Source organism: Haliotis rufescens, unplaced genomic scaffold (assembly GCF_023055435.1).
Source record: "Haliotis rufescens isolate VD_foot unplaced genomic scaffold, xgHalRufe1.0.p SCAF_20, whole genome shotgun sequence".
Classification (NCBI taxonomy): Eukaryota; Metazoa; Mollusca; class Gastropoda; order Lepetellida; family Haliotidae; genus Haliotis; species Haliotis rufescens.
Genome location: NW_025963891.1, coordinates 7,151,299 through 7,173,016, shown reverse-complemented (window position 1 = coordinate 7,173,016; position 21,718 = coordinate 7,151,299). Strand labels below are relative to the sequence as shown.

Below are 21,718 nucleotides of genomic sequence, written 5' to 3'. Positions count from 1 at the left end.
GAGAAATGTTGCCTGATACTCCTGCATCCTGTTCCCCAGGCTTCACACATGTAGAACCCCATTGACTCTCCAGAACACACGATGGCAATAATGAATGTAAACATTTGATTTCTTGCCAGAGTGTGGATGCCCATGGTCAGATATTTCGTCCAATTACAAAGCTGCTTCGTCAGCTTGACATGGATCCACAAGCTATCCTAAATGAAACACTGAGACGGCAACGACAGCAGCAGCAACAGAACAGCGACAACAGTGACCATCGGATGCCAGCCCATGCTCTCCTCCCAGAGGATGAGAAGGATGAGATACCAGTGCACGGACCGGATGGCAGGTGAGACCATCCCCTGTCTGTTGTAGACTTCTCCTGAGACAATGCCAGTGAAGGAGAATAACATACCAAGGAAATTATTGCATGTTTGCCTTGTCATTGCATTGTTTTCCCCCACCCAAAGTTTAGATCTATAAACAGCCTCCATGTTTCCAGAACATAACACATGAACCTTTAAATATTTATTCACGAAACTTTGTATGCCGATCAGGCAGTTGCTGATTAAAAGTGAAATGTGTTGCAACGTGTTGCAGACAGTTGTGTTTGCAAAGTTTCATCTTTTTGAGGGGGAGGGAGGGAAAGAGACAAAATGCAATGTGTTAGACAGGATAAGTATTAAGTATTCATTTTAATGTAATAACAAATTTAATACTTTTTTGTGATATATGAACCTATTGTTTGTCTAGGTTTGATGTGTATATGACATCTCTAAAAGCATAATCCCCATGAAGCTTAAACTTAAAGGACCAGTATGTTGACCATTCTACAGCATTGTTTGCAAACAATAGCTGATAACCCCCAAGCTGAATTGACTCTGATCGCCTTATTCCATGAGAGAAGTTTCTGCTCCAGTGACCACACTGTGGGTGTAGGCTTATCATGTGACCAGACTTTTTCTTGTAAACAAATGCACTTATTCTGAAATAAGAACAGACAGGCCTGATGCAAGCCTTTCGGTACATGTTACATATTGTTTTGCATAATTATATAGATATAATTCTGCAACTACTACATGTGTTGTGTCCTTATTTCAGGGCTGTGTACACCGTCACCTACCTGGGGGAGGTATTCCTGGGAACCGTAAGTCGTCATTATGCTATTTTTCATTATGCTAATTTCTTAATGTTGTTATGTCTTTGAGGGTGAAGTCAGCTGTTCTAGATTAAACCATTCTCCTTATGTACAAAACATTTGTCAGTTCATTCAACAGGCTTGTTTCAGCAACCACACTACCTGCCTCACTTCATGCACAGAAGAACTGAACATACACATCATATGCCCCAAACAAAACACAGAAAAACATCACTACCACAGAATAATCAGTCTCGATTACCTGCTGAAACAGATTCCAAACCCATGGTCAATCCCCCACGATGATATAGCTGGAATATTGCTAAAAGCAGCATAAAGCCCAACTCACTCACTCACTCACTCACTCACTCACTCACTGTGCAGCGTTATGTCCCTTCTAAAGGTGAGCCACAAATGTATGATCAGGGATTTTCCCTCATGAGTTTCTAGGTTTACTACTTGTCAGAACCAAACCCAGGGGTTTCAACAAAGTGGAAATGTATAAGACAATGCTGTAATATGCTGTAATTGTGACAGGTTGGTATAGATTATTATACTGTTGTTAAACAAGATAATGCATAAGGAATGCCTATCAAACAATGTAGGCTGACATGCTGTGATACTGACATACACCTTACATGAGCGAGTGATAGCTGTATCATGAGTGAGTGATGCGCTGTGTGATAAGTGTGTGACGAGCTGTGTGATGAGTGAGTGATGAGCTGTGTGATGAGTGAGTGACGAGCTGTGTGATGAGTGAGTGATGAGTTGTGTGATGAGTGACGAGCTGTGTGATGAGTGAGTGACGAGCTGTGTGATGAGTGAGTGATGAGTTGTGTGATGAGTGACGAGCTGTGTGATGAGTGAGTGACAAGCTGTACGATGAGTGAGGGACAAGCTGTACGATGTGTGAGTGACGAGCTGTGTGATGAGTGAGTGACGAGCTGTATGATGAGTGAGTAACTAACAGTGTGTTTTCTCTGACTGCAGGATGGCAGAGTTGACAGAATAGAGGATGCAGTTGTCAACATCATCAACTCCTCCAGGAAGAACCCAAAGGTCGGTGCCCACAAGTTTGTTTTCAGTGAACAAATTTAAGTCAACATTCATCAAGAAATTAAGAAACATTATTTCTAGTTACAAAAGTTTCTGAAACTCATTTCCAGTAATGGAAGATTGGACTGCCAGAGTATTGAAGCTATGTTGGACAATTTGTGTGGGGGGTGTCTGATGGTGGTGGACAGGTTGGTGGCAACAGTTCTGGTATGGTGATGGAGCCCCAGGAGGGGCTACTGTTGGGGTGGGAGGGGAGGGGAAGGGGAACTAGTGTGGGGATGGAGGTGATGGAGAGCATGAGGAAGATTGGGGGTGTTAAGGAGTGAGTGAGCATGGTGGACAGGCTTGGGGAAACCGTTCTGGTATGGTGATGGAGCCCCAGGAGGGGCTACTGTTGGGGTGGGAGGGGAGGGGAAGGGGAACTAGTGTGGGGATGGAGGAGATGGAGAGCGTGAGGAAGATTGGGGGTGTTTAGAGGAACTGGGTGTGGATTGGTGATCAAGTCCCAGGGAACTAGTGAGGGGGAGTGAGTGAGGATGGTGGACAGGCTTGGGGAAACAGTTCTGGTAAGGTGATCAAACCCTAGGAGGAATAATGTGGGGGTGGAGTTGATGGAGGGGGCGTAGGAACAATCCTGGTAAGGTTATCAAGCCCTAGCTGGGACTAATGTGACACTCACACACAAGCCAATATACCTGCTCTGTGTTGAACTGATTGCAAGGGCTCGATAATGGTCAGGTCTGCCAAGTGATGACATGTTGTTCCTGCTGTTGCCAGGGAGTGACAGTGGAGACGTCAGAGACCGGCATCGTTGTGACGGACACAGAGACTGGGAAGGTAGGTCGTGGCATGTATACTTCTGGGCTGCTGGTGTCAAATGGGCGGATGATTTTCAGTAGGGTGTAAAGACTGATCAAGCCATTGATACCTTGCAATAGTGATACTGCCTATAGTAGTGTCCTGAGGATATCTGTTGGGGGAAACGATTGATCAAAATAGTGATGGCTTGCAATAGTATAGTATATTGATTGTCACGTTTGTATCATTGATGTGAGGTCAGGTTGATTGTCACGTTTGTATCATTGATGTGAGGTCAGGTTGATTGTCATGTTTGTATCGTAGATGTGAGGTCATGTTGATTGGTGTGTTTGTATCATAGATGCGAGGTCACGTTGATTGTCGCGTTTGTATCATTCATGTGAGGTCATGTTGATTGGTGTGTTTGTATCATAGATGCGAGGTCATGTTGATTGTCGCGTTTGTATCATTCATGTGAGGTCATGTTGATTGGTGTGTTTGTATCATAGATGTGAGGTCATGTTGATTGGTGTGTTTGTATCATTGATGTGAGGTCATGTTGATTGTCGCGTTTGTATCATAGATGTGAGGTCATGTTGATTGGTGTGTTTGTATCATTGATGTGACGTCATGTTGATTGTCACGTTTGTATCATTGGTGTGAGGTCATGTTGATTGTCGCGTTTGTATCATTGATGTGAGGTCATGTTGATTGGTGTGTTTGTATCATAGATGTGAGGTCATGTTGATTGGTGTGTTTGTATCATTGTTGTGATGTCATGTTGATTGTCGTGTTTGTATCATTGATGTGAGGTCATGTTGATTGTCGCGTTTGTATCATTGGTGTGAGGTCATGTTGATTGGTGTGTTTGTATCATTGTTGTGAGGTCATGTTGATTGTCGCGTTTGTATCATTGATGTGAGGTCATGTTGATTGTCGCGTTTGTATCATTGATGTGAGGTCATGTTGATTGGTGTGTTTGTATCATAGATGTGAGGTCATGTTGATTGGTGTGTTTGTATCATTGTTGTGATGTCATGTTGATTGTCGTGTTTGTATCATTGATGTGAGGTCATGTTGATTGTCGCGTTTGTATCATTGGTGTGAGGTCATGTTGATTGGTGTGTTTGTATCATTGATGTGAGGTCATGTTGATTGTCGCGTTTGTATCATTGGTGTGAGGTCATGTTGATTGTCGCGTTTGTATCATTGATGTGAGGTCATGTCGATTGTCACATTTGTATCATTGATGTGAGGTCATGTTGATTGGTGTGTTTGTATCATAGATATGAGGTCATGTTGATTCTTGTGTTTGTATCATGTTTGAAGGCACTACTCAACCACTCGTACACAGAGGTGTCGGCGTGCGGCCGGAGGACAGACTACTTACAGCACTTTGGTTACATAGCAGGGTGAGTAGCATTTAGCGGGATGAGCATAGCATGGCTTTACTCTGTCAAAGAAGATACAAGATAAAGTACGATTTACGAATCTTGGATGTTTTTATAAACAAACAATTTATCATGGGTAAATTCAACTGTTGTCTGCTTCTGACGCTTTTCACTGATGCCAGCTTGATCATGTATGCTTGGTGTGTTCCAGAGAGACCACCTGTAACTTGGCCAAGAGGTTTGTGTGCCACGTGTTCCACTCCCCGTCAGCAGAAGAGGTGAGTGGCAGGCAAATCACTAATGGGTTTGCTGTAATGTACAACTCATGTGCAAACACCAATACCTTGCAGCTCCTAATGTACAACTGTTGTAGACCTTATGTGTAATCCTTAGTCGCAAGAGATTACAGTCCACGGGGTTGTGAGAAAATTCAGTTTATTCAGCAAGGCATATAGAAGACACTCCTGAAACAATTTAAAATCACAATATATCACATGTTTCAGAATAAATGTACAATAACACATTAAATGTAAAGTATCGATCTGCTTCTTAATAACTGATTACATCATTACAGCAGATACGCAAATATATTTCTGCCTCGATATCTAATCAGTGCAGATGTACCTTCATATACAAAGACAATATAATTACACATTATTAAACGCATAACTGAGGAAAGCATTAAATCATCACATAATCATATTATGCATAATGAATGCACAACATGAACATATTATATAGATAAACTATATACAAAACATACCCTGTGTGTGACACGAGAGTGTAACATGCCTTCTGCCAGTCGTCTCATTCGACAGTCACATGAAACTAAATACAGATACAATATTAATTATAATATTGTAAATAACATATATAATCACGGCATATACATGCATCACTGAAATACAACTTCAGTCATTCATTCATACAACTATCAATAAATACATGCATACATCTAGAGAGATATGTACAAAGTCTAGAAATACACCAGATTTACTAAATAATAGCAAATATGCATCAAATACCAAAATACGCAAAATACCAAATAACCAATACATTGAAATATAAAATATATGTATAGATAAGCAATACTCATGAATCAGACCCTAATCTCATCACACTCACCTCATTCACTCAACCTATCGTTTGTTTATGTTTACAAGTTATTTAAAACACATTTTATCATTTATTACTTGATTTATACTAATGATTGAAATTATAATGTTTAGATTGATACAGATTAATTATGATTACTAACCTTGATAACTTGATCCTCAATCCATTGCTGTGCAGTGCAGGTGGGTGTGTGCAGCATAAGATTAGCAATGGCAGGTGAGAAAGGGATTTGAATTGAAAGGTATACTAATTGGCTCACAACAGGTAACCCTAATGACGAGCAAACAATAGAACAAAACACCCTTGGAAGTAAAATAGACTGGACCATTGACCTTTGACCCAGTAGAAAGTTATCAGTAGCAAATACTGATAAGGACACAACTAATGATAGATAGAAACCAGGAAATGACACAACCCTCTGCTGAATCAACAAGCTGAAATAGAAAAGACAAGTTACTTTATCTACACTAAAAATACTAACATATTTACAAGCTGCAGAATTAACACCTACTACATACTTCCTCCCCTCGGCAAAATGATGTCCTCATCATTTGTCATGACCGGAAATAAGGGACAAAAGCATACTCTTGGCTGTGACGTCATTTACAACTCCTGTACCTATCAGTGAAAGTAGATAATCAGCTCGACTTCTCCAGTCCTCTGGAACATCAGTGATAGCAGACATTACGTAATCTCCAGATTGCATCCACTGAGGCTTTCTCCGTTCTCGGGTAGAGCGTCTAGGAGCTGGTACTGGTCTAGGAGCTACCTGGGGAACTGAGTTGTCACATCCTCTAATCGGTTCTAGATCCTGGTCTTGAACTGCAGGAGTGACATCCTCTGGTACAGAAGCTGTGTCTGAGGTTGCAGATTCTGATGACTGATCCTCAGCCTGATCCACATCGGACTCTTGATCCTGTTCCTGAACAGAATCTGCAGGCTCTTCCACATCCTGATCACTTGAAGTAGAAGCTCTATCTTCATCTACTCTAACCTCAGTTGGCCTATCATCTTCTCTAGAAGTTGACACTGACGGCTGTGATGGAGTGGAAACAACTATGAAGTCATCATCCTCATCTTCATCATAATCTGGGTCTTGTCCTTGGATTCTCCTTGATCTTCTAGGAACTACTGTTGGTCTAGGAACACTAGTTCTGGGAGCAGGCTTAGGTGGTGTGACGTCTTGACGTGGAAGAGAACTCACAGGAAGTAACAAATTTCTATGCAGGGTCCTGGTGCGTCCTTGTCCATTTTCCTTCCTGACAGTGTAGACAGGTATATCAGGGTTAGGCTGATGGATCACAACATAAATGTCACCTTCCCATTTGTCCTGAATCTTATGACGTCCTTCAAAAGCCACAACTCGTACTAACACCCTATCGCCAACATCCAGAACTGCAGCTCTCACACGTTTGTCGTAGAAATCCTTCTGTTGACTACGAGATTGATCTGCCTTTTGGGATGCTAACTTGTAGGCCTGGTCCAACCTTTCCTTCAAGGATTTGGTATACTGTAAGGTTGTTCTTGGCTTGCTTGGCTGTATGTCAAGACCAAAAGCAACATCGACTGGAAGCCTTGGGTGTCGGCCAAACATAAGATAAAAAGGCGAGTACCCAGTAGACTCATGCCTTGTGCTGTTGTAGGCGTGCACTAATGGCCCAACATGTGTCTTCCAGTCTTTCTTTGCTTCAGGATCTAAAGTACCGAGCATGTTACACAAAGTCCTATTAAATCGTTCGCACATCCCATTACCCATAGGGTGGTATGGGGTAGTGGAAGATTTCTCAATGTGCAAAAGGTGGCACAACTCAGTCATGAGGTTTCCTACAAAGTTGGCACCCTTGTCGGAATGTATTCTCTGTGGAAGACCATAATGTACAACAAAATGGTTGAAGAATAGTTCAGCTGTTGTTCTTGCTGAGGTATTCCGACATGAATAGGCCTGTGCATACCTGGTAAAGTGGTCGGTGACCACTAACACATACTGGTGACCTCCTTTGGATGCCTCGATAGTCAAAAAGTCCATGCATATCAGCTCTAGGGGCTGTGTGGTCACGATGTTAACTAGTGGTGCTTTGTCAGTGGTCGCCTTCCTCTTTAAGCATCTGTCACAAGACTCTAGGTGTTTCTGAACATCCTGTGCCATGCCTGGCCAATAGAATCTCTCTCTTAAAAGAGATAAAGTGCGGTCTCTGCCAGGATGTCCCGAGTCATCATGCAAACTACGGAGTGCAGCAAGTCTACATCTTGAAGGCAAAACTAGCTGTTCCTGAGTACCATCTGCTGTCACAGTAACTTTGAGGAGAACACCCTCAATAAGCTTGTAATGATTGTAGTTCTTGAGCAGACCAGTCATAACAGGATTATCTCTGTACATCTTGCGGTCCAATCTCTGTCCTGATTCAAGAGAATCAATAATGTCTAACAAGTCTGGGTCTCTATGCTGAGTCTTACTCCACTCCTTGGCATTGGTTCGACATTGTTCCTCAACAACAGAAACATCATCCTGGGACATGCTATTAACAGACAAACAGATGGTCTCGACCAAGCTGGACACCTGCACTTTCCCACAGATGGCGTGAACAACTTCACTGCTGACTTCTTCACAAACTGGCAATCTTGACAAGGAATCTGCATCCGCATTAGACTTTCCAGGTCTGTACTTGATGGTGAAGTTGTACATGGATAAAGCAGCCAACCACCTGTGTCCTGTGGCATCTAACTTTGCAGTAGTTAACACATACGTAAGTGGGTTGTTGTCTGTAAAGACTAAAAACTCGTTTCCATATAAGTAGTCATGGAACTTTTCGGTAACACTCCACTTGAGGCACAAAAATTCCAATTTGTGAGCTGAATAGTTCCGTTCCGAGCGTGTGAGTCCTCTACTGGCGTAGGCTATAACTCTAGATACCCCATCTTGCTCCTGGTATATAACAGCTCCTAATCCCTGAGCACTGGCATCTGTGTGGAGCTCGAAGGGCTTAGAAAAGTCTGGATATCCTAGAACTGGAGGACTTGACAGACAGGACTTCAACTTGTCAAAAGAATCCTGCTGTGCTTCTTCCCACTGCCAGTCAATTGGAGATACATGCTTCCGTGACTTGCTCTTCCTCTGTGGTGTGGAGGGCATCAAGGCCGACAAAGGACGTGCAATCCTGGAAAAGTTCTGTACAAATTTCCTGTAATACCCTGCGAAACCCAGGAAACGACGAACATCCTCAGGGTTCTTGGGAATAGGCCAGTTCTTGATCTTGTCGATCTTGTCTGGGTCTGCTTCAATTCCCTCAGCTGACACTATATATCCCACATACCTGACCTTCCGTTTGAAAAACTTGCATTTCTTAGTAGCAAGTTTGAGGCCACACTCCTGGAGACGCTGGAAGACTAGTCTGAGGCGTTCTACATGCTCCTCATAGGTCTTGGAGAATATAATTAAGTCATCCAGGTAGATGAGACAAATACGGAGATGCAGACCTTCCAAACACTTCTCCATGAGGCGCTGATAGGTGGCGGGAGCATTGGACAGACCGAAAGGCATTCGGTTATACTCGTAGAACCCAAGTGGGCCTACAGTAAATGCTGTGCGCTGTTTGTGTTCTTCCTCAAGCTCCACCTGGTAGTATCCACTTTTCATGTCCAGCACTGAGTAAAATTTCATCCCACCAAGGCTGTCAAGAAGCTCTTCTATACGGGGTAATGCATAACTGTCCTTTATTGTCCTCTGATTTAACTGGCGGTAATCAACACAAAGTCGTAAACGACCATCCTTGCGCTTAACCAGAACAATGTTTGATGCCCAAGGGCTGTGTGAGGGCCTTATCACTCCAGCAGACAAGAGGTCATTCAAGTGTTGCTTTACATCTTCAAACATTCCAGGAGGAATACGACGATGCCGTTGTTTGAAAGGTGTGTCGTCTACGAGGTCTATCCTATGTCGGACAAGTGACGAGTGACCAAGATCATCTTCACTTTTGGAGAATATATTACTGAAGCGCTGAATAACTCCAAGTCCTTGATCTATCTCATCTTCAGTAAGTCCATCACGGTCAAACTCTATCTGGTCAAGCAAAGTATCAGGATCTGAAGGCATAGTTGGTGTCATTCCTTCTATGGAGACGGGCTGAAGCTCACATAATAGATCCTTAGGACGTACAACAGCTGTTTGAGTGGTAACATTTGACACAAGTACATCAATGTCATATGGCTTGGTGGGATCATAGGTCAATAGAGTAGGTGCAACATCAAGATCCCTGGGTAACACTGAGTCTTGAGTAGCTTGTATAAGGGCACATACTTGACGGTAGGGTACGCTATGGCATAGTTGTGCCTTAATAGTGACATGAGAGTTGGGTGGAATCATCACTCTGCTTGTCTCTGATGACTTCAAGTAGCCAAGTACTCCTCCATTCCTCGATAGTTCCTTATCTTGAACAACCATACTTTCCGAAATGTCAAATACCAAGGAGTAAACAGGTCAGCACATTGAAGAAAACGAACACCATAAGCAGACTTACACTCACCCAACAAATGTGAAAGTACATTTGTGCCAAGTAAAATAGGTACCTTATGGTTGTACTTAGTATCAGGTACAACAAGAAGCAAACAAGAAGTGACACAATCACCAAGACCACAACCATTAGAACTGACTCCAACCTCAACAAAACCTATGTAAGGCAAAGAATCACCACCAGCATGTTCGATATTCAACATGCAACCCAAAGGCTCAATTGGTAAATGATTCAAGAAGGAATCATAAAAAGACTGAGACACAAGAGACACTGTCGCTCCAGTGTCAAGTAAAGCTCTGGTTGTGACACCCTCAACCTGTAGCTCGACCTCATTAGAATGACCCACAAGCTTGTCCATAACATGTCGTCCTCTGGGGCGTAGATCTTGGCCTAGGAGTGCCCCCTGCCCATAGGCCTGTTGGAGTTTAAAGGTCTCCGGCAATGATCCTGTCGGACACGACAACCATATGAAAGATGACCAGGATAACCACAATTCCAACAAACAGGGAGTGGTCGTTGCTGTATACTCTCTTGAGATGGATCTGATCCAGAAGCACTCTCAGACTGATTCACTGACGTTGATGTGTCCTGTGTGGAACCATAAGCACCTCGATATCCTGATCTACCACGACCTCTAGGCCTAACATCTGGTTGCCCTGACTGAAGCTGATTGATCTGTGTCGTCATTTGAGTTTGATGATCCTTTATGCCAGTAATCTCTGACTTCATTTGCTTCAACATATCTTTAAGTTCAGAATAGTGGTCAGGCTCTGTTGACTTCTCAGAAGACGCTTGTTTCACCATAGCTTGCTTCCCTTTATGTTGAGGAACAGTCCCACGATGCAAGTTGAACTCCAACTCTCTTAGGCATAGACGAAGGTCATCAAAATTCTTGAGAGACTCATATTTGTAGCCTGCTAGTCCCTTAAGAGTAGGATTCAAGCCATCCCACAACCTTGACCTCAACATATCATCTTGCTCGGCATGAGATATAGACTTCTGACAAACCAACTGGTAGAGTAATCTCTCAAGACGACAGCTCCAAGCAGTGACATCTTCACCATCCTTTTGAGTGGCACTGTAAAACTCGGACATGAGTACAGAAATTCTCCGAAGTGTCCCAAAAGCACTCTTCAACTTGGATAGGATGTCTGTAATTGAAGCTTTGTGACCAAGCTTCATTGCTGAAAGAGCAGCTTCACCCTTGAGGGATTTCCGTATGGCTTGTAGAATCACCTCATTGCTGTGTGTTTTGGCCTCAATCAAGCAGTCGACCTCATATCGCCAAAGGTCATATTCACTATCCTTGCCTGGCTCCCCACTAAATACTGTTAGTTTAGGGAAGCTGTGATATGCGTGAGTACTGACACTCTTCTGTTGTGTAGTACTACTAGTCGGAGCAACATCATCCACTGAAGCACTAACTCCAAGATCAACTTCCTGTTTAATTATAACTTCCTGTTCTGAGACAGAAGTGATCCAGTCTTTGAAACCCTCCACTGTATCAGCTTTAGGTTTCAATCCTGCCTTCTCAAAGGCAACAATCATCTTTTCCATTTCCTCTTTGCTGAATTCCATTTTGTAGATTCACCAGTGAAATTACGAAGACAAACTCCTGTGTGAAAATGTAGCACAAAGTAGAAATGCACAAACAGAAAAAAATATGGTGAATGGTGAACAGCACAAACAACGGAGTTTGTGGTAGAAGTAATAAAGGGTAATAGACTAACAGCACAAACCAACTGTTTGTGTGCGAGGGAATATGTGGCAAGCTTACATGCTTGTAAGTGAGTGAAAAATACACTAATACCACGTGGCAACTAATGACTAAGTACTAAACTAAGAATGAAACCTTAATTGAGTACTCAAACTAAACTAAGTAAGTACTTACATCTAAACTAAGTAAACTAAAGTAAACTACCTGAAGTGCACATCACTAAACTAATTGAGATTAAGTAATAAACATAATTAAATTCAGAGAAGATTGCAAAAGAATAACACAAACACCCAAGTTTTATATTGTATTCAATGTAAAAACACGGAATGCAACATCAAATTTCAACAGCTCTGCCCGAAAATATCACGTCAAGCTGATGCAACACTGCGTGACAACAACGCGACAACACGAGCACACAACATACGACCAGAGAAATGCGAGAAACGCGACAAAAAATAAACAGAACACCTTGTGACCTGATGCAAAATATAAACCAAAAAACAGAATACAAGAACCAAAAGCACAAAAGCCCAACTAAATGTCGACGAGGGGATTTGGGATGTTATTAAATTAATTAGTATAGCGCAGCAGCAATAAAGTGCAATGTGCAAATACTGAATTGAATAATATACTAAATTAAGTAAGCTTGTTTAAAGGATGATACTAAGTTTTTTTTTTACTAAGTTTTGATGAAGCAAAATTTAAAAGTAAATTTAATCAAATTTATACACACTCAGACAACTCAAATTCTTCAACTGACAAAAAAAACCCCAACTAATTAGCGCATCAAAACTAAATGCAAAAAAACACTATAAACAGAGCACAATTAAATATTCATAATTGCTGGTGTTTAAACAAGGATGAATGTATGCATATAAATATGTCACACAAATGTAAATATCAAAACATAAATCTTATACAGAATATAAATGCAGAAGTAATGATAGAAATGAACACAACACTGGAAGTAAACAACACAGTGTGGTTAGTCTGTGCCTTTATGGCGACATGATCTAAATGCCTTTATGGTGAAAGTCTAGTTATACAAAGTATACTATTTTGGGAGATATCTTCAATTCAGCTGATGGAAGTAGATATGGACTCAGTCATAGTGGATGGAAAACCGAATCACTGTATCACAAGTCAATCACTTATCCAGTTATTGATAAATGAAAATCAAATCAATTATAGAAACTGCTATCAAATTGATATATCAGTTTGTCTCTATGAAGCACATCACAAAAATATACCTAGCAGCACATCATCAAGTCTATGTTGGTCACTGTTGAGACGCTGGAACACCGCTGAATTCCTCACTGGGGGCTCCAATGTTGTAGACCTTATGTGTAATCCTTAGTCGCAAGAGATTACAGTCCACGGGGTTGTGAGAAAATTCAGTTTATTCAGCAAGGCATATAGAAGACACTCCTGAAACAATTTAAAATCACAATATATCACATGTTTCAGAATAAATGTACAATAACACATTAAATGTAAAGTATCGATCTGCTTCTTAATAACTGATTACATCATTACAGCAGATACGCAAATATATTTCTGCCTCGATATCTAATCAGTGCAGATGTACCTTCATATACAAAGACAATATAATTACACATTATTAAACGCATAACTGAGGAAAGCATTAAATCATCACATAATCATATTATGCATAATGAATGCACAACATGAACATATTATATAGATAAACTATATACAAAACATACCCTGTGTGTGACACGAGAGTGTAACATGCCTTCTGCCAGTCGTCTCATTCGACAGTCACATGAAACTAAATACAGATACAATATTAATTATAATATTGTAAATAACATATATAATCACGGCATATACATGCATCACTGAAATACAACTTCAGTCATTCATTCATACAACTATCAATAAATACATGCATACATCTAGAGAGATATGTACAAAGTCTAGAAATACACCAGATTTACTAAATAATAGCAAATATGCATCAAATACCAAAATACGCAAAATACCAAATAACCAATACATTGAAATATAAAATATATGTATAGATAAGCAATACTCATGAATCAGACCCTAATCTCATCACACTCACCTCATTCACTCAACCTATCGTTTGTTTATGTTTACAAGTTATTTAAAACACATTTTATCATTTATTACTTGATTTATACTAATGATTGAAATTATAATGTTTAGATTGATACAGATTAATTATGATTACTAACCTTGATAACTTGATCCTCAATCCATTGCTGTGCAGTGCAGGTGGGTGTGTGCAGCATAAGATTAGCAATGGCAGGTGAGAAAGGGATTTGAATTGAAAGGTATACTAATTGGCTCACAACAGGTAACCCTAATGACGAGCAAACAATAGAACAAAACACCCTTGGAAGTAAAATAGACTGGACCATTGACCTTTGACCCAGTAGAAAGTTATCAGTAGCAAATACTGATAAGGACACAACTAATGATAGATAGAAACCAGGAAATGACACAACCCTCTGCTGAATCAACAAGCTGAAATAGAAAAGACAAGTTACTTTATCTACACTAAAAATACTAACATATTTACAAGCTGCAGAATTAACACCTACTACACAACTCATGTGCAAACACCAAAACCTTGCAGCTCCTAATGTTGAACTCATGTGCAAACACCAATACCTTGCAGCTCCTAATGTTAAACTCATGTGCAAACACCAATACCTTGCAGCTCCTAATGTTAAACTCATGTGCAAACACCAATACCTTGCAGCTCCTAATGTTAAACTCATGTGCAAACACCAATACCTTGCAGCTCCTAATGTTAAACTCATGTGCAAACACCAATACCTTGCAGCTCCTAATGTTAAACTCATGTGCAAACACCAATACCTTGCAGCTCCTAATGTTAAACTCATGTGCAAACACCAATACCTTGCAGCTCCTAATGTTAAACTCATGTGCAAACACCAATACCTTGCAGCTCCTAATGTTAAACTCATGTGCAAACACCAATACCTTGCAGCTCCTAATGTTAAACTCATGTGCAAACACCAATACCTTGCAGCTCCTAATGTTAAACTCATGTGCAAACACCAATACCTTGCAGCTCCTAATGTTAAACTCATGTGCAAACACCAATACCTTGCAACTCCTAATGTTGAACTCATGTTGAAAGTAGTCATCATTTTAATGGGTGAAGCATGCCACAGTAGAATTCAGTTTTGATTTTTGTGAGATTAAAGTTACGCTGCAAATTGGACTTACTGTCTGTGTTGGTTGTGAGCAACAAAGGAGATATCCCACTCAGTGAGCAGGCTCTCCCCTTGTTGCCAGTGATGTTGGTCTCTCTCCCTCTTCCCACATCACATTTCCTCACAACAAACTTCTTATCTCAATAAATGTATGTACATTTTCTTTCAGACCAAAGTAATTCTATGCAGTATAGGTGAGATATTTCCACTATTTTCATTGACTGAACTTTATCTCATTCAAATTGTATCATTGTCATACAACAGGATACGCTCAGTGCATTTATTCCTATATACTAGGGGAAACTGTGCTTCATATAAAGCGGTTTAATTGTTATGTTACTGTAAATAACAACATGATATTTGGTCATTCGTCTGATCAACGTCTTATCATAACACATTCATTGACAAGACCGTACCTGGTAACAGAGCGACACGCCCTAAAACGGGTGGTGTAACAACTCAACGCTGCCAATATTAAGAGTGAGTTGTGTTTGCCAATGAGTTGTGATGTGACCCAATACCAGATGAAACCTGGACTCAGCTGTGAACAGTGTACTGTCCCAGTCTTGTCCTCTGAACCTCAGATGCTGTCTGCACCAAGCTAGGCGTGCCTGATGGTGACAAAGCACAATTGGGCTTATCACTGGACGTCGGGGGCTGGATGTTGAGCTCTTTCAACTGGTTGTATACGGTTTTGCCACTAATTGGTCTCAAACCAGGAATTGTCCTTGCTGTAAATATGGCAGTTTGGTATCGCTTCAGTGGATGCACCAACGGAACATGGCTGTCTTGTTGACTTGACGTCACACATGGACAACCAGCCCATGTCAAGTGATGAGTGTTGCCCTGCTGCAAATAACGTCTCCAAAGTGATAATATCGTATTTCAATAAACATTAAAATGTCTTGCAACTTGGTTTTTTTGCCATTCCTGTTTGCAACATACACACGGCAAGTACAGATTGATATTTAGCAAGCCATGGCATCGCATAAGCGTTGTTTACAGTTAAACAAAAGTGTTTTTGTGAACTCCTGATAGCTAAACAATGATTGTGAGCTTTTCATATTTCAAGAACATGTGTATGAGTATCATGCTCCCAACAAACAAGCAAACATCCAAAATGTGTGTCATGCATTAATATACACGTGCAAGTTGGGAATCCCGACCTTAAAGCTGATAACTTCATAAATATGTATTGAAAGATGCTTTTCATTTCGGAATATATTAATTTTTATTGAACTTTATGTGAAGCACAGTTATTTTTTGTTTGATATATTCATCATGTTATCAGTAAGGTATGTTGTCATCTCATTGTACCCTCATATTCTAAAGCAAGTAGATGTGTGAGACCTGTTAGAATATGGTTCCCAGCGACCAGTCCTTGTCATAAAAGACGACTTTATGGACCGGATGGTCAGCCTTAGTGACTTACTTGATTACATGTCATCGCATCCCAATTGGATGGATCGATGCCCATGATGTCAATCACTAGATTGCCTGGTCCAGACCTGATTATTTACAGACTGCTGTTATTTAGATAGAGTGTTGCAGAGTGCAACTTGAAACAACAGACAAATCTGAATCTGGCAGCTTTCGAGTTGTTGTGTGTCGTGTGTTGTATGTTATGTCAGCACATTATGGATACATGCTTCTATTTCAGCTCAAGGCTTTGAAAGAACACACTGGTTCTTGTGATGGACTCATCATGGAATATAAAATGATCTAATCAAATGTGAGGAACAACATGCCACGGATTGCCACTCTGTCCACCGTCCCCAGTCAGCACGGCTTAGATGTTGCTGACGTTATTGCAGTCTCAGTCAGCAGAGACTAGATGTTGCTGACGTTATTGCAGTGGCAGTCAGCACAGCCTAGATGTTGCTGACGTTATTGCAGTGGCAGTCAGCACAGCCTAGATGTTGCTGACGTTATTGCAGTCCCTGTCAGCACAGCCTAGATGTTGCTGACGTTATTGCAGTGCCAGTCAGTACGGCCTAGATGTTGCTGACGTTATTGCAGTGCCAGTCAGCATGGCCTAGATGTTGCTGACGTTATTGCAGTCCCTGTAAGCATGGCCTAGATGTTGCTGACGTTATTGCAGTGCCAGTCAGCATGGCCTAGATGTTGCTGACGTTATTGCAGTCCCTGTAAGCATGGCCTAGATGTTGCTGACGTTATTGCAGTGCCAGTCAGCATGGCCTAGATGTTGCTGACGTTATTGCAGTGCCAGTCAGCATGGCCTAGATGTTGCTGACGTTATTGCAGTCCCTGTCAGCATGGCCTAGATGTTGCTGACGTTATTGCAGTCCCTGTCAGCACAGCCTAGATGTTGCTGACGTTATTGCAGTGCCAGTCAGCATGGCCTAGATGTTGCTGATGTTATTGCAGGACCAATGTCATTTTTCCTGGATATGCATCAGTTTTACTCTACACTGTTGAACAGACTATTACAGGTGCACCATCAGCTTTACATTAACTGTCTACAGAGATGCCAACCACTATGATAAGGACGGATTCATTACCTGTTTCCAGCAAATTCAACGACAATGATAAAGTGAAAAATATTATATGTTTATCTAAAAAAAATATTGGTATGTTTAAGCCAGTTACATCATACCTTGTGTCACAGTGACATCATAGTTTGTGTCACGGTGACGCCATAGTTTGTGTCACAGTGACATCATAGTTTGTGTCACGGTGACGCCATAGTTTGTGTCACTGTGACGTCATAGTTTGTGTCACGGTGATGCCATAGTTTGTGTCACAGTGACATCATAGTTTGTGTCACAGTGACGTCATAGTTTGTGTCACGGTGACATCATACCTTGTGTCACAGTGACATCATAGTTTGTGTCACCGTGACGTCATAGTTTGTGTCACCGTGACGTCATAGTTTGTGTCACTGTGACGCCATAGTTTGTGTCACAGTGACATCATAGTTTGTGTCACAGTGACGTCATAGTTTGTGTCACCGTGACGTCATAGTTTGTGTCACAGTGACATCATAGTTTGTGTCACAGTGACATCATAGTTTGTGTCACAGTGACATCATACCTTGTGTCACAGTGACATCATAGTTTGTGTCACCGTGACGTCATAGTTTGTGTCACAGTGACATCATAGTTTGTGTCACAGTGACATCATAGTTTGTGTCACAGTGACATCATACCTTGTGTCACAGTGACATCATAGTTTGTGTCACCGTGACGTCATAGTTTGTGTCACGGTGACGTCATAGTTTGTGTCACAGTGACATCATAGTTTGTGTCACCGTGACATCATAGTTTGTGTCACAGTGACATCATAGTTTGTGTCACGGTGACGCCATAGTTTGTGTCACGGTGACGTCATAGTTTGTGTCACGGTGACATCATAGTTTGTGTCACGGTGACATCATAATTAGTGTCACTGTGACAGCATAGTTCGTGTCACTGTGACACAATAGTTCGTGTCACGGTGACACCATAGTTCATGTCACGGTGACACCATAGTTCATGTCACGGTGACATCATAGTTAGTGTCACTGTGACAGCATAGTTCGTGTCACTGTGACACAATAGTTTGTGTCAAGGTGACACCATAGTTCATGTCACGGTGACACCATAGTTCGTGTCACTGTGACGTCCTAATTGGTGTCTCGGTGACGTCCTAGTTGGTGTCACGGTGACGTCCTAGTTTGTGTAACAGTGACATCATATTTTTGGTCACTGTGACACCATAGTTTGTGTCACAATGACATCATAGTTGGTGTCACGGTGACACCATAGTTCGTGTCACTTTGACACCATAGTTGGTGTCACGGTGACATCATAGTTTGTGTCACGATGACACCATAGTTTGTGTCAAGGTGACATCATAGTTTGTGTCACAAGTTATTTATTTCTTCAACACCATGTTGATCGTGCTAATGGAGTTTACAATTTAGCAAGGGGGCGCTTTGTTGTCTATGGAGTTCTCTGTGCTCAGTTGCTTCCCTTGGGTTTGAATCCTGGTTCACCGTGATGATGTTTCTAGGTTTGTCAGGGGGGCAGTGTTTACTGTGTCTATGCTGTTAGAAGGACACACACCCTGAGGTTAGTTCCCGGATGAGCATGGTTTCGGGGTGGGTGGAGACCATGCTATCTTAGAACACAGATGGTGCCGGGTTGTGTGGGTCTCTCCATATAGACATATGTCTGGCAATAGTAGCAAGTTGGCAGACAATCCCTGAAGATCGGGGTAGAATAGGTCTTCAGCAATCCATGCAGGCAACTAAGAGGCGACTAACAGGTTTGGGTGGACAGGCTTGCTGACTTGGTTAATGCATGTCATCATATCCCAATTGCGCGGATTGATGCTCATGATGTCAATCACTGGATTGTCTGGTCAAGACTGGATTATTTACAGACCGCCATCATATAGCTGGAATACTGCTGAGTGCGGCGTTAAACAACAAACAAACAAAACAAAGTTGGATATTGGGGTAAACAATAAAGATAAATACATGTGCATACACATAGATGAGATCGATGGAGCTGGTGTACATTGGCACAATGCACATAGATCTGATGTACCTGGATCTGGTGTATGTGGAGACAGTGTTAGTGTAGTGAAGTCACATGGAATTGCCATATTTGCCAAATTTGACATTGATGTCAAACCATTTCCAGTCCAACATTCCCACCAGCACATTGGCATTATGTCTGTACGTTTTGGTGTGCTATCTGTGTGTGAAGATTTCAGTGTTGTCCAGTGGTTGTATCGGATCTCAGTTGTGTGGTGAGGATGAGGATGTGAGTCACTCTGTACTGGGCAATATGCATGATGTATATACACTTGACACAAACATTTTTGTTACTTTGTGTTACCATAATGAATTTCTGTATTTCACATGATGATTATTTTGAACTTATTATTTAGTTTACTATGTGTATCCAAAGTTGACACATTTCTAGCATGTTGTGCATTCCATGATATGTGCAATATTTTTTTTCTGTTATACCTTTTTTTGCTGTTGTGTAGTTGTTATTACTGGAACTGTTTTATGTATCTCAATGGTAATTCCCTGCAGTTGTGTTACTGTGTGTTACTATTTGACATAGTGCACTGGTAATTCCCTACAGTTTTGATATTGTGTTACTGTTTGACGTATCTCACTGGATATTCCCTACAGTTGTGTTACTGTGTTTTACTGTTTGACATGACTCACTGGTAATTCCCTACAGTTGTGTTACTGTGTGTTACTGTTTGACGTATCTCACTTGTAATTCCCTACAGTTGTGTTACTGTTTGATGTATCTCACTTGTAATTCCCTACAGTTGTGTTACTGTTTGACGTATCTCACTGGTAATTCCTTACAGCTGTGATATTGTGTGTTACTGTTTGATGTATCTCACTTGTAATTCCCTACAGTTGTGTTACTGTTTGACGTATCTCACTGGTAATTCCCTACAGTTGTGTTACTGTTTGACGTATCTCATTTGTAATTCCCTACAGTTGTGTTACTGTGTGATGTAACTCACTTGTAATTCCCTACAGTTGTGATATTGTGTGTTACTGTTTGATGTATCTCACTTGTAATTCCCTACAGTTGTGATATTGTGTGTTACTGTTTGATGTAACTCACTTGTAATTCCCAACAGTTGTGTTATAGTGTGTTACTGTTTGGTTTGATGTATCTCACTGGTAATTCCCTACAGTTGTGTTACTGTGTGATGTAACTCACTGGTAATTCCCTACAGTTGTGTTATTGTGTTATCAGTGAGGGCATGCGGCAGCTCATAATGAAGTCATTGATACATTGTGGAAGTGAAAAGTCTTTACAGGTAATGTTTATTTTTGGTTTTATGCTACAGCTGTGAGAAGCACATACATGTGGTATGAGTTATGTTTATGTTTTGGGTTCTGCTGCTTTTTGGTAGAATGTTTCTGTACATATGTAGGTGTCCCATTCTTGTGTGGGGATCCCTCACCTGGCGTCACCTTGTGGGTCTCTGCCATATTTTGGGTTGTTTCCTTCATATATGTAAGTTTAAACTTACAAATATATTATGAAGAATTCTTGGTAGCTATGTTGCTGGTGTAATGAGGGTTTGTTTTGTGTGGGTCCATGTTGTTGACACTGTCAGCCTGCACCGTCTCATTGTATGCATGGAGGGTGAATCTACAAAACAATATCTCCAACAGCTTGGCACACACAGGTATTTGTACTTGATTGAGTTGTCAGTTTCATATTCCAATGGCAAGGACGGGGGATAAGTTTTCTCAGCTTTGTATTCATTCTGCTTGTTGTCAAACAGAACAACATTTGCAGAGATGTTTGGCAGCCACCACAGGCATACCCTACGTTGACTGTATTGATCTGTTAGTTCTTTGTTAGAAGTCTTTCACAGGAGCCGGCGTTGTCTAGTGTAATGTTCATAGACTTGGTCCTGTGACTGTCATGGATGTATTCATATATCTACTCCAGCAACCGTGCTCTCAGTCTCACCTGTCTGGAACTGTTGGTTGTTACTGTTGAAATAAAAATATTTCATTTAGCTTCCATGTCACTGTTTTATTTATACCCAGTATCACCACACAGAACAAACCACAGTATCACCACACAGTATCACCACACAGAACAAACCACAGTATCACCACACAGTATCACCACACAGAACTAACCACAGTATCACCACACACAGACACAGTATCACCACACAGAACTAACCACAGTATCACCACACACAGACACAGTATCACCACACACAGACACAGTATCACCACATACAGACACAGTATCACCACACAGAACCAC

General features: G+C 41.2%; 1 protein-coding gene across 1 annotated transcript in view; it reads left to right on the top strand.

The window, feature by feature from the left end:
* LOC124126834 overlaps nucleotides 1-19,268 on the top strand; it is a 39,405-nt gene extending 20,137 nt beyond the window's left edge. Inside the window, exons 13-20 of the mRNA XM_046490403.2 lie at nucleotides 120-331; nucleotides 1,084-1,129; nucleotides 2,111-2,179; nucleotides 2,954-3,013; nucleotides 4,304-4,386; nucleotides 4,577-4,643; nucleotides 15,109-15,133; nucleotides 16,600-19,268. Of these exons, the coding sequence (XP_046346359.2) occupies nucleotides 120-331; nucleotides 1,084-1,129; nucleotides 2,111-2,179; nucleotides 2,954-3,013; nucleotides 4,304-4,386; nucleotides 4,577-4,643; nucleotides 15,109-15,133; nucleotides 16,600-16,634 (597 nt within the window). The 3' untranslated portion in view covers nucleotides 16,635-19,268. The remainder of the gene's footprint in view (nucleotides 1-119; nucleotides 332-1,083; nucleotides 1,130-2,110; nucleotides 2,180-2,953; nucleotides 3,014-4,303; nucleotides 4,387-4,576; nucleotides 4,644-15,108; nucleotides 15,134-16,599) is intronic.
* Nucleotides 19,269-21,718: the final 2,450 nt, after the last annotated feature.